The sequence below is a fragment of the Podarcis liolepis genome (genome assembly GCF_965112155.1).
Source record: "Podarcis liolepis genome assembly, chromosome: 1".
NCBI lineage: Eukaryota > Metazoa > Chordata > Lepidosauria > Squamata > Lacertidae > Podarcis > Podarcis liolepis.
The window spans coordinates 75,431,114-75,445,853 of NC_139554.1; the positions used below are offsets into that span (position 1 = coordinate 75,431,114).

Sequence of the window (14,740 nt, forward strand, 5' to 3'; positions counted from 1 at the left end):
ACTAAACTGGGTAGGAGAGTGAGAAAAAAAAGAGGTAAATACAGTCGGAGACAACGAAATGCAACGAAAATCAACTTACACTGAGCACTTGCCTCAGTCATTTTGCCTGTAAATACAGTTCCTAACAAGAGTTTAATATATTTATTAATATGTAAATTAATGGTTTACATATTTTCACTAGTGTATCAATGAACATAAAATATTGGACTCCATGAGTAAGTTGACATTTGGGAAAGACAAAAACTCTCCACTAATCTGCTGCCTGGACTTGACATCAGGGGCTGTAAGGATGCAACATGCTTATAAAGACCATTATAAAGGAAAGGATATTTCTTAAAACCCATGCAGTAACCAAATTGTTCCTAAATTCATCTAGAAGTAGAATAGTTATTTTCTTTCTAACAGAACTTTGTTAGGGATGAAGAATTTAAATTTTAAAAGCACAAACAGAAAAGAAGCACACATTCTGGTAAAGACAGACTAGTGGTATCATCAAAAGTATTCCATTAACAATAATTCTATTAAATTTATCTTCCAGCCATCCCTGATATACACTCTTAATATTGTTAGAAATAGGGAATGAAACAGCCTTTCTCAGTCTCATTAAGCCTGAACAGGTCTCTCACTGATGCAAAATCTAGTTTCAGAGCATTCCTATCCCAATAGTGAGCCCAGAAGACTCAGCCACCTATAATGAGGGAAATTCCAACTTCAAAGAACAAAGGTTCTCCACAGAAATAATCACAGCCCAGGACCAGATGCTCACATCTGTCAGAATAATGCAGCTAGAACAGCCCCATTCTTGTGGTGTAACTTAGATCAACCCAACCTAGACATTAACTGTATTGCATTAAATTACTTTGCCACTACTGGACATTAATTTTTGTTCTTAATTAAAGCACATGCACACACACCCCTCTTTAATTCCAGTCTCCCCACCCCCAGTCCTGAATTAATAGTATTATGCAAAACACAACCCTAGCACTGACAGGGATGTTTGTTAAACATAATTAAAGATATTAATTTTGCATGGAAGAGAAACCACTGAGCCAAAAACTTTTCTCCCTCTTTTTCCAGATCTCCCATTAGAAAATTACCTTCATTAGCACTGACTCGCTGAGCTTCTCTCTGTTGACAATTTTTATAGCAACTTTTTGACATGTTACACAGTGAATCCCCAACTTCACAAGCCCTGCAAAAAGAAACAGAGAGAGAGAGGTGGTTAGCGGCATACTCAGTTATCATGCTATGCTGGCATTTTACTCAACCATTTTGGATATTTATATATACTTTTCATGCTGTTGGTCCCTCTTTTTTACAGATGTGAATAGCAAACACATTTAAAACAGGTCCTGCAGAACAGACATATCCAAGCATCATTCTTGGAATTTCTCATGTCTTAATCAATAGTGGGCTAAAAAAAAGGTTAGTCTTTTTCCATTCCCTCCTGATCTGCTGCTAGATCAACCAGAAGACTAGATTGTTTAAATTATTTGAATTTAAATATTTTTCTTGACTTATTCCAAAAACTTGCAGCAAGTAACAATGTTAAAATATCATACTAAAACCCAAAATGTCTTACAGTTGATCCTATGTATCTTTATTTGACAATAAGTCCCACTGAGTTCAATGCAGCGTTCTTTAAAAGCCTGCCCAATGCATACAGCATCCAACTGTAGGGATGACAGATAAGTTTCATTCCCGTATCTGAATTCTAGCTCCTCATGTCACCAGTAGCACCTCTTCTAAGCACTACAATCTTACTTCACACCAGATGCTGTGGTGCCTCAAATGAAGGTTGGACACTAAAAGGCTACCTGCTACCTGAATGATTTAAATGTCTGGAAAGGGTCCCTTTTTACATTCAAGTTCTCCTTTATCTCAGTTTTGAAAGGTTCACATCATTCTATGAGCAAAATCGCCTAACTATCATTCATAGCTCATGAAGCAAAGCACTGCCTTGACTTCCAATGTTTACCCCTTGAAGCTTCCAAATGTTTTGTGGATTATTTCAGCAGAACTATCTAGCACAGCCACATTATTCAGAAACCAGGATATGGAGAAAGTGTTTAAGGTTACAAAGCACCAATCTATATTACTACTTTCCTTCCTGAACTACTCAATTGGATTGCTGTTCCCTTAAGTCACAGAATCAGAATTTAAACTTAGCTGCTCACAAATCAAGATGGATAGCTCTTTCTTGGGCTCCTCTTAAATATCTATATATATGCCTTGTCTCACCACATGTATATCCCCAAAAGGCACACTAGGTTCCTGGAGCATCACAACACTATGAAACAGTCATCTTGTATATGCCAGAGTCTAAGGGCATCAAAGAAAAGCAGCCTGACTTAGGGAATGTCACTGTACTATTATATATTTTTAAAAAACATTATAAAAAGAATATTCTCATCAACCATCAATTTGTCAGACATGCAAAACAGACAGACACAAACCAAACATGGTGGTGGGATATTTATTACTTACTACCAAAGGGCTGCTTAGCTGCAGCTGTGCAAGCAATGTCTGGGTTTGCATTCATTCCAAGCTAGCAACACAGAGCTGGCTAGTTCTGGGCAATTTCCCAACCCAGAGCCCTTACAAGTTGAAGACTGATGAAGGATTGGGTCAGCTTTCCTTAGACACTAGTGCCTGAAAAGCCTTTAAAGTGGCACTCTGCAGAACAGTCAAAGATTTCATACTACCTGAAAAGGCAGTGTTGGAGGCAGCATGCACTGAATACCAGTCACTGGGAATCACAACTGGGAAGAGTGTTGTTGTGCTCATGTCCTGCTCGCAGGCTTCCCATAGCTATTTGGTTGGCCACTGTAGGAAGGGAATGCTGGACTGATTCAGTAGGGATCCTCTGATCTTATTTTGTTCACTGCAGCCAGGGCAAGTACTGCTGGCACAATAATGGCCATGGTAGCTTCTTAGTGCTCTGCTTGTGGTGACACAGGAACTGTCAATTGTGCTTTTGCCCCCAAAATCAGATCATGCACATTGGATCAGCCTGTAAAACAGCTGCTTAGAAAGAGAGATAATTCTAGGCATTTTGATGCCCTGTAGAATAGCTTATTATTCTCTCTCTTCTGCCCTCCAACAAAATACACTTTGGATTAAGCAATTTGCTCATGCCCTTAAAAAAGCTTAATTTCTTGTTTTCCATACTTCTTGAGGTATGAGTGAATATATCAGAGCCTTAACTCTTCTTTAAAATTTAAGCATTTTTAAAAAAGAATTAGAATGTTCCTCTTTTCTTTGTCTTTTTGTTTTGGTGCTGGATCACATCTCCAATATAAGTATCAGCCTCCATGTAATTCCTAACTATAAAATAGAATGAGGATATACGTACACAACCACTGACTAGAAAAATTGGAACTGTTGAATTTTTGCCTGGTTATTCACCTCACACTGTAGTGTAAAATACTAATTTCTGCAAAGAACATTCTTACACTGACTCACTCAAGCAGTCCTCCGTCACATAGTAATTAATTAAAACTGTATGAAGTGAGTGATTCAGACAGCTATGTTCACTGAAAGTCCACCTGGATATTTACTACACTTGTTGCTGTTTTGCATTTCTGCCTGAAGATTTACTACATTGTTCATACTGACAGCAACAGACATCTGGATTCTATGATCCATTGAATTTTTTGTGGTTTTGTCCGGCAATCCCTTACTGTCCAGTCCTAATAAAGCAGAGCCCATAGGTAGGTCAGAGGGGTTGCAGATCTAGGAAGCAATCTGGGACAGGGAAAGAGGACAGGCAGGAAACAGACAATCATGGTTCAAAAGGCTAATCAGGATTCCGGAGAACAAGGGGGACTGATGGGAGGTTGTTCAGGACCATGGACAGATCCGAGTGAGCAGAGTATTTGTAAAAAGAAAGCTCAGACTCAACTAAACCCTTTTATGCTCCCTGAGCCTGACTAAATCTCTAAGTCTTTACACCCCTGCTGAAGAGTGTAGAGCCTTAAAGGCAGCCCTCTGGCTCAAGCCTAGGACACCATCATCTCTTCATGAGTACATGGCAATCGGAAAGCTGTCTCTGGTGCTTCAGTTTGATGGAGTATGATGCAATTAGAGGTGTATATGCTAGCCAAGTGGGCTTAGGGGTTGCAGTCTATAGGGATCCAGGCTGCAGGGCATCCCAAGCTTAGGGGTTTCTGGTTCAGTGGTGGGGCTGAGGCTTCCTGCCTCCTGAAACAGCACCTCCCCTCACACTCTGTCTGAATCCAGACCATTGCTGGATTTTGGTGTCATGACACTTAACACTGCTGCCAGCTCTCTCAGTTCCACCACTACTATGATTTCAGTGCACTCCATAAGATGCCTATACTCTTCAGTTAGATAGGGAATCATTGTAATAATACATACTACAGAACGAAAGGTCTAGAGTGCAGTAGTACATGACCATTGAAGTTTATCAGCTCGAGATTGCGTCCTATCTAGAATTTCCTTTGTCCAGTAAATCTGGACATGTATGTAGCAGATTTTATCACAAAAGATTTTATCTAACCAAACCAATGAATGTGATATCCTTGTGGCATTCTTGAATTTCTGAAATGCTTTCAAATCTTGACAACAATTTTTCCTGGCAAAGATGGTTGAAAACATAACTTCTCCTTGCTTCTGCAGCTAAAGTGTGTAAGCTGCTACAGCTCAGCCATTTTCAATACAATTTTTCTTAACTTTGTCCAGTTTGAATACCGTACCAGGGAGATTCTCAACACCAAACTGAATACTGATAGGTTGTATTAGGAGGGGGGTTGTTGGTTTGTTTTTGTTTTTGTTTTATTATGTATTTGGTCTTCTCAATTTGTATTTTTATGTTGTGAACCACCTTGTGATCTTCGGATGAAGGGCAGTAAACAATTTTAATAAGTAATAATAATAATAATAATAATAATAATAATAATAATAAGTAATTCTTATGAGTAGAATTTTTTATGGTTTATCTCCTCCCTTTCCTTCCTCTGCATGCCTTCCAAGACCACCCCTCCCTCCATTTGTCTCCAACTGCCCCTGTGCATTTTACTCTTACTTTTCTAATTATAGTATTTGTGGGAGCACTTGGCAATGTACCACCCCTTGAACATAGCCAGTAACCAGGATAAATGCCCCATTGGTCCACTGAATGGGTGGAATTTTCACACAAAGCTAAAAGCCTTGTAGAGATTATACACTCATAAGTGGAAAGCTCAGGCCCTGGTGCCAAAATGCAGCCTTCCAACCTTCTCTATTTGGCCCTCAGGACTCTATCAAAGCCATGCCTTCTCTCCAGTACACATACCTTCCTTCCAAGTCACAATGGGGTGACTTCCCTGGTGGGGTGAAGGCAGAGCAATAGCCTCCCAGAAGCAGTACTGCTGCCACTTAGCAGAATATTGAGAGGGGGCAGTGAGCCAAGAGAGGGGCTGTGGTGTACGGATGGAGCTAATCAAGTGTCCCTCTGGTACTCAAGCACAGATCTGCTTTGCTGCTGCCTCACTGTGTGTGTGGGGGGGCCCTTAGGCTGATAAAAATTCTTCACCCCTGCAATGGCTTGCTTGCACACAAGCTCGGCTTAACATGCAGTCCTGGCCTACAAAGAGAAGGGGACTCTCAGTCTTTGCCTCCGTCAGTCATGCAAATCTGTTCAACAATTCCAGCTCCTCATCAAAGCCAATATAAAGAATGAGAAGTTTATATTTTGTAAGAAAATTAGTAACAGAACACAAGGTCTTTGATCTAGTTCTCTCTGATAAAGCACCTTTCATGTTATCTCAAAGTTCCCCACCTACCACACACACACACACACACACACACAGAGTACAAATCCTATAAATCACACTGTAAAAGCACATGAACAGTGGGGGGGGGGGATTACAATGAAGAACAATTATAGTTTGTTTTGTAACCAATTTCTTCTTTTTAGCTGGAACAGGTACACCTTCCCCTGAAGTGCCTACCCACGCAATGCATGTTTTCTGTTGAGGAATCATTCTAAAGGCAATTCACTTGACTAGATTTCCATTCCACGTGGTCTGGGAACTGAAAACACTAGTTCTGAAGTTTCCACTGCTGTAACCATACAGAGATGCTACTGGTAGGTGCTCTAACTCATGATAAGCACACTATGGTAGCGACTCAACAGCCGCTGCCTCTTTTTTAAGATAAGGCATCCAAACACAAGGGTTCAAGGAAAGGACTAAGAGCAGCTAATACTGCTGATATTGTAAAAATCTAGTCGGAGAAGGCTTGGGAAACCCATGAAAGCTGTTCCTAGTTTACAAATGAATAATATTATTAAATGCCGATTGTTTGGGAAATAAAATAAATATTAAGTAAGTGTGGATTGTTATTCAGCCATACCAAAATCACCTTCCTGGTGCTCTCTTTTTCTTTCTTGTGTTTACAAGTTGTTTTTCATCTCATCCCCCACATACCCAGGAGCTCTGCTGCATAGATATCCAGTGGCTGGGAGACAGAATGCCACAGATCCTGCTATGCCAACATTAGACTATTCCACAACTTTCCTTTGATCTCAACCACTAAGCTTCACTAGGAGCCCTCTAATTTCAGGCCAGGGAAGAAAAGCGGGGCACAGGGAGGGGAGCTAACACCGTCTTTTCATTTATAATTAAAAGCCATGAACTGAAAACTGATGAAAGCTCACTGCTCTTTTCTGCCAAAAGAAAGCAAGAAACCCCAAGATGATACAAAGAAAAGACTGACATGAGTACAAGAATAGCAGGAAGAAGCTTCTCTGTGCTGCATATTCTAATGCTTCACTGATGAATTCTACAGAGGCTAAGTAAACTTCCCAATACAGAGACATTTAAAGAGAAATAGGCCACTGTTTGGAGAGTGTGTATCCAAGAGACTAGAAGCCTGCTCTTCTGCACATTTACTCATGGGTTTGCTCTGAAGTAAGTGTGCTTAGAATCATATCTTTTATTATATTTACTCCCTAAATCAGGAATGGCTAACCTGTGTTTTTGGAATTCAATTCCCATCAGCCCCAGTCAGCATTGTAAGGGATGATGGGAGTCCAGAAAGATTTGAGAGCCAGAGGTGAGCCGCACCTGCCCTAAAAAATGTGATGAAACACATTCCAGCCTTCCCCTTTTTAGGAGGTCATTGAATCTAATCCCACACCTTGGAGCTAAATTTTCAAAGCTGAATTGCAATCAAACAATGGGTTGGATCCAGACTACATCAGTTGAACTTAAGTCCCATTGAATAAATAAAGCAAGTTAGTCATGACTTTAGGCTCACTGAGTGGAATTCAAAGTGGCGTTAAGGAGATCATTGTATCAGCAAAAAGCATTTCTGCCTGCCTAATAGAATGATCTCCCCTCCCCTCCCCCAATGTGCTGTTCTGGGAGTTCTCTTGACCCTCCAGAATGGATTTGGCAGAGGTCGGTGGGGGGAGGAAATGGGGAAACACCCATAGCATTAGCATGAGTCCTTGCACTGACTTTTGATCATGGAACCAGACAGACTAATTTAAATCAGAACTAAATCAAACTAACACAGCCTGGAATCAACCCAACAACTGCATTTTATTCCTAGCTAATCACTTATCAATCATACCAATAAGCATATAGATTTCACTCCCCCCCCCCAATTGACCAGGTGTCCCATCTGCACCAAGGCCAACTGGAGTTTCACAAAAACTAATTTTACATTGACTATCTAGGTAACTTCTTAGTTGATTAGCCCAGAACAGCTGCTTGATAGGCATGTGGTAGTTACATGACTGTCTCTAGAAACAAGCTGTTTTACAGAAGCTTATGTACAATTACCAAGCAGCAAAGGCAGGGATGTTAAGTAGTAGGACAAGTTACAGATGGCTGAAATAAGCCTTCTTTCGCTACAGGGAACACTTTCTGAAAATTTGGTCACTCCAGATTTGTGCTAACAAGGAGCAGAATTTCAGTACTTAATGACTTAAAGACTCTCATGCTGTAAAATAAGGATAATAATATTTACTTACCTGCCTCACAGGGATTCTAGGAGGATTAATTGATTAATCCTTATAAGAACTTTGCAGAAAGAATATTAACATTTGATGCAAACGCTAAACAATATTACTTGCAATATTGTCAGTGGAATATAATTTGGAGAAGAAATATTCTGGATCCATAGTACACTTTTGTTTACCCTCTGTCCTTCTTTGGGATACATTTCCTCCTGTTTTCTTACCTAAAGTTACCATAGGCATGAGAAGAAGCTAGTTTATGGAAAGCAGTAATTACTGTTAAATACTTCTGTCCTCTCATTGAGTCAATGTTTATTTATTTAGAGCAACTGTTATCTCAAATTATTGTCCATAAGATTACAGCCTGGTATCAAGTGATACCCAAAATATACGCTGTCAGTTTCTAATTGCACATAAGGAGGGGCTGAATTCCTTTAAATCTAAATAGAAGAGGATACAACTACTCCACTCTTTAATGAGGTAATTTTAACCATCGGCTCTTCAATGCTGACATGGTATCAGAAGGCTGTTCTGGAGAAATTTTGCAATAAATTGCTTTTAAGCTGAAGCCACTATAATTACAGTTGCATCCAAGCCAGTGTTTGGGAGCTCTGCTGGAATTCTGCTTGGATGCCAAAATTCACACTCTGGCTTAGACAAAGGCAATAGATTAATAGAGCTAGAAGGATCAAGGGCCCTTCAGTTAATTCACCACGGCCTTACTTCAAGGCAGGGACACTCTTATGCCAAGCCTCCCCTCCTCACATCACCGAAAACAGAATCACAGGGTAACTCAATCTTCGATTCACACTACTTAGCTAAGAGCAAGATGAGAGCTTCAGAGACACAATCAGAATTAGGCCAAAACAGCCTCACATAAAAGCCAAACCGATAATATCAAAGTTCTCATATGCTAGTATTTGAGAATCTATAACAGTCCTTCACACTTGCCTCCCGTAAAGAATTCCAACCAGGACGGGAAGAAGGTTGGTGGCTGTTGAGGATCAGGACAGCTACTGTGGCCAAAATAGAACATTTTCAGCTTCTGCAACAGTAAACCTCACCTGGTGGAGGAGGGATTTGTTTAATCTTCAGGCATCTTTATAGGCCTGGGAACTGGCATTTGTGAGTATGACAGTGTCCTTAGACACTGGGAGGGGAGTTGCTTGCTTTTAATTTGTTTTGAGGTATAAAGGTGTTTTGCATGTTCCGGGGGGGGGGGGAGCTTCTGAGTATCTCCAGTTTTTCCTCTGTGAAATGGGCATTTTGCGGTATCCACCACAGTTTCTTAGATTTCCAAAAGTGCCCTCATGCCCAAGAAATCTGGAGACCTCTGTCATTTCATCTTCACACATTTCATTCCTGACAATGTGCACCCTATTTTTTTGCAATATGGCAATGATACATCATGACTGACAACGTGAGTGAAAGCAGAGAAGTGTACTTGACAGAAGTATGCAGCCATTTAGGTACTGGGAGGGAATTCACTGTGAATCACCGGATTTTTTTCAGGAGCAAACACTGGTAAGGAGATGAAGTAAGATTTGGTTCAGGCATTATGAATTTCTGCAGAAGAGGGAGATTGGCATCCCAAAGCTGAACCACTTGATAAGCACTAACCTTGGCCAGCGATTGACACTTCCAGGTTCCCAACATGGGAAACTCCTCTGAAGCTTTGAGTTTAGCCCACTACTGCTAGGTTTTGTGCTTCACACCATGAAGTTGATAGGAGGATTGTTCTCTGAGCTCAACAGGATCAAAATATACAGAGCTGAGATCAACTCTATTGATCAGCCCCTTAGTATCTTTCTTATAGTATTTGATGTCTCAGTATTTCTTGGAAAGATTTTGTGCCAGTTGAATAGAGCAGAGGCACAGGGCTCTTTACTTTTTGTTTTAGCGTGGTGTCACTGAACTGATCTCTCTCATAGGGCTGCCATACATCCAGGTTTCGCCAGACACATCCAGGAATCACTTAGAAAAATGATGTCTGGGCAGATTTTTACTGAATCAGCAAAATGTCTGGGGAAACCCGGGTATATGTCAAGAAAAGCCGAAATCAAGGAAAAGCCCCCAAAGCACCAAAATGCCCCCCCAAAAAAGCTCAACAATTTTGACCCCAAAAGGGGGGAAAGCAACACTTCTTTCCCCCCCCCCTCTCTCTCTCACACACACATCCCAAGAACTTCCTTATAAAAACGGAATTTAATGGAATTTTACTTTCAGGTAGAAAACAGAAAAACATCTGTTGGGATTTGAGAAATAGCCTGAAACTTCCAGCCAGTTGGGCTTTGATTCATTTTTAGGCAGGTTTCCCTTTCCATTCCTGTGCAAAAGACATGGGAAACTACCAAAATGGAAGTAGTTGGGGCAGCAGCTTTGAAACATCTGTGGAAAAGGGCAGTAAAAACAGGCTGCAGTTTCAGTCTTTCATCAAACAAAATGACTAAACATTACAGATTACACTTTGTGGCTGCCACGGTAGAAACTGACTTTTTCCACAGATCTAGAGAGGAGTCTAGGGGAAATGCAACTGTTAATTCAGATTGAGCCAGCTGTAGCATCTGTGAAAGCAAGAAATAAGCTGCACATCCTATCTTAGACACAGAAGCAAGCTCTGTGACCAACTTCTGTCCTCCCACCCCCAATCACTAAAAAAATGGGAGAATCAAAGTCCATCTGTAGGGGAGTTTTTCAGGCCTCATTAATCCATCTTCTCAGGTACCAGAGAGGTGATAGGAGACACAGCAGAGCCTTCACTGTCTATCCTTAGTAAGGTATCTTTCAGAAACATGCAAGTGTAATTAGGTAGCATCTGGGTAACGAGGCATGCTGGCCTGCCTTGGTCCAGTGATCTACTGAGGAGGATTGATTCAGTGCAAGGAAGAAACATCATGGGAGGGAGAGACAGCAGGGAGGAGATTGTGCCTCATACTTTCTTTTAATTGATGTTTCAATCCTGTTTACTTCACTTGCAACTTACTAACTTACTTCCAGCCTCCACTTTCCACTACCATCTTTGTTGCTTTTTCAACCCCTATTTCCTCCTCCATTTTAGGAATTTGGTCATATCACATTTCTATTTTGTGCCATACCTTTCACCTACCAATGCTGATGCAATCAATGGCACCAAAATTAACATTTGTTTCTGTTTGATACTTGTATATGGAAATGGAAATGCCACCATAGCCACAAGCCAGACCATTTATTAGAGATTTTTGTAATGGATTGGGGTGGGGGGGCTACAGAAGACAAGGCAAAAATGATTAGCAAGATGAGAAGTAAGGCTGATCATAGATCTAGCAACTACAACTACAGTTGGGCTTTAAGAAGCCTTGGACAAGGCCTCAGCTGACAGCACAGAAGGGATCAGCACTTTAAGACAGGGGTTGCCAAACATTTCAGGCCAGTGGGCACATCAGGAATTTTGATACAGTGCTCTGCATGCTATGACATAGCACAAAATGGCTGCCATGAGAGCATGGTATATAAGACATTAGCTGCCACATAAAAATGAACAGAAAAAGAGACAGGGCCACAAAATTATGTGGGCATGATTCCCCCCTATCACCTATATCAGGTGCTGCTACTCACAGAGACAAGTTCTTTGTACCTTTCCTCTGTTCAGAATAGGTGGGAGGTAGGTACCCAATGCTAGCATTCAGTGATTCAGTAGGCCTGTTCAAGGGGGCATATTCATTAAAGAGAAGTTGAGCCAGTGCAAGCAGGAACTTAACAAGAAGAGCACATATCCCCTCATGCATTGTAGAATACTTAACAAGACTTTTCATGGGCATTGGTGCTCATGGGCCAGCATTGCCAGATCCTATTTAAGATATACCTCACACCAGTTTATGTCAGCAAACAGGTCCATTGTCATTCCTTGTAAAGCGGAGCCTGTGGACAGGTCAGGAGGGTGAAAATCCAGTGAGCAGCCACAGGTGAAAGGTAGCAAACAGACAAGTTTAGGGAACTTGAAAGCAAGGGAGATCTTACAGCACCATGAACAGAGTTCTGACATTATTCCCATTGCATAGTCTCTTCAGACAGATCTGTTTATACTTCAGCCCAGGTTACTCTCTAGCTTGTGTACAAGAATTTCTGAGCACAATAAATTATACAATATATATGTACATAATGAACTAAAAATAAATAAAGAATGACAGCAACTGGATTGCATAATGACTTAGAAGCACCATATATTAAATTGGGTTCCAAAAAGCATACCACTAGCTAGTGTGAGATATTCTTGATAGGAAGCTAATATTTGGATTACTTTTAAACTGTTGTCCAGCCTGGTTTTGGCACCAGAATAGTTTTGGTTGACCTGATTGATGACCTCACCCAATTGAAAGGCAAGGGAAATTCAATGCTGCCAATTCTCCTGGACTTCTTGGTAGTTTTTGCTGCCACGGAACACAGTATTATTCTAGCTCCGTTTCCTGAGTTATGGAATGGGTTAGTTTTTAAGTGGGTCTGTTGTTACTTGGATGTTAATTTCTAAAACATTAAAGCAAGGTTTTAATCAAGTTTTCAAAAACAATTTTGTTTTTTAATTAGTATTCAAGGTCAGGCTTTGGGTGGGAGCAGGTCTCTAAAAAAACAACCTACCAATTTAAAATACTCCACTGACAAAAATGAAATCTGAGATTTCATGAGCAATCTATTGAATCTGAATACTGGTACATTAATCATTGCCTAATCCTCATTAATTTTAATCATGATATAATTTTTTTTAAGTGGTTTTGAAAACAAGCTAAATGAACAAAAATAAATGTACACGAACTCTGTGGAGATGACCTATAATTTAAGGCGTAACGTAAAGAATATATTTCAGAACTTTGCAATGAAATGTGTATATTTATGAACTTGGCCTTTGCTCAACAAAATTGTGACTATTATAAGCAGGGTTAGTTTAATTTTGTGTATTATTGTCATTCTGTGCTGAATGTGAAAAGCACTGTAGAAGCTTTGTCTTGTTTGTTCTAGTGTGAGGCTAATAAATGGTGAACTGCTGAGTCTTAATTCTCACTTGTGTCCAGATGTGATTTCAGGGTGCAGTCCAACACATAGCCCAGTGACTCCCAATCACAACAATGTTAATTTTCGAACTTACAAAAACAAGTTAGGATGTCTGTGCACTTTGACACTGCCATTGGCAGCTCCTAGACTAGACACTTACTGGAAACAAGCATGGTGGCTACATGTGAGAGATGGGAAGTCCTAAAGTCCACTCTCACCCAGCTATGAATGCACTAGGTGACTATTGCCTCATAATCAGTCCCCAGCCTATATTGTTTGGAATGACGAAATAACAAGAAGTAGCCATGCGCTGGGTGAATGCAATGTTTGAGACAATAACCAACTTACTTTGGTGGGGTGGTGGCTATATATTTATGTAGTTTATATACTTTGTGGAACCTGGGAACAGGTGGACTCACTACTATGCTAAAAACAAAAAAACCCCACCTCATTGTTAAGTAAACTAGATTTTGAAAATGAGAATTAGTCTCTAGTGAAAGATCTTCTATCTCTTGTGGTGGATTACTAAGTTTCTTATCAGCTTCAACTGCATTATATTTTTATGTATACAATTATTTAAATTTTAGACTTCCCAAACCTGAGAACAGAGCTGATTACAGCATATCATTATTATGGAAATAGGAGGGAAGAGCTGTGCGTGCTGCCTTGATCTCCTTGGAGGAAAGGCAGGATATGAATGTAATAAAGTAAGTAAGTAAGTAAGTAAGTAAGTAAGTAAGTAAATATTATTAAACATTCATTTTAAAGTGATATGTCTAGCAAATAGATAGCGAGGAAACTGGTACAAGACTCTCACACCAATCTTTTAACTTTCCCATGCCTTCAAAAAAGCACTTTAACAAATATATATTGTTGTCAAATAGACCTCAATTTAGTCATGATGATCCCCTCAAATAAAGGAACGTATCTGAGAATAGCACGAGTTATGCTGTTCTAAAGATTATTGTTCATCATGCAGGAGTAGAAAAGACAGGGACATTGTCTGGGGCTCATAATGACTCCCAATTTTTAAATGTCCATGACATGTCACTTTGTACACTTTTTGCTCAAAATCTCATGAATGTGGCGGTGGGAATCATAGAAGCTTTATTGTACTGAGCCAGACCACTGGTTCATCTCACTCCATACTGCCTACACTGACTGGCAGGAGGGGATTGAACCTGGGACTTTCTGTGTGCAAACCCCCCTGAGCCTCTAGTCTTCCTCTTGAATGGTTAGCACTCTTTAACCATTTCACATGGAACAGTTAGATGAGAGCTTTTGTCGTTATCATTTGACCCCTGTCCAGGCATTATGTCTTCACTGTATGAGGTGAAGTGTGGCCCCAGTTTCACATCCCCATTGCCCAGCTCTCCACAAACTGGAAAGGGCAAGCTCTGAAGCAGGCTGCCTGCTCTACTCATGTGGGAACCTGAGTGATCATGTTCCAAATTGTGTGGGATGCTACCTACATATGTGAAGCAGGCCTCCCACATGGGAACACCCAACACCAATGCATGGAAAGTAGTGGGCCAGGCAATGGTGATGCAAAGGAAGGGGGAAGGGTGAGGGGAGCTGCAGTTCCCCTCACCATGATTACCATTACATGCACAGTTTCATTTTCCACATTTCACTTTAAATGACCCCAGTGTTGCTTTACCAAAACCATCTTTAAAAGAATGGGCAAAGGGGTGTATGTGTGAAGCCCCACACAGAACACAGTGCTGAAGCAATGATTCTTCAATATCC

General features: G+C 40.5%; 1 protein-coding gene across 17 annotated transcripts in view; it reads right to left on the minus strand.

The window, feature by feature from the left end:
* BRSK2 (BR serine/threonine kinase 2) overlaps positions 1-14,740 on the minus strand; it is a 407,365-nt gene that overhangs the window by 184,913 nt on the left and 207,712 nt on the right. For all 17 annotated transcript variants that reach the window (XM_083505290.1, XM_083505294.1, XM_083505285.1 and 14 more), the window contains exon 2: positions 1,098-1,192. In XM_083505290.1, coding sequence (XP_083361416.1) covers positions 1,098-1,103 — 6 coding nt within the window. In that variant the 5' untranslated portion in view covers positions 1,104-1,192. The remainder of the gene's footprint in view (positions 1-1,097; positions 1,193-14,740) is intronic.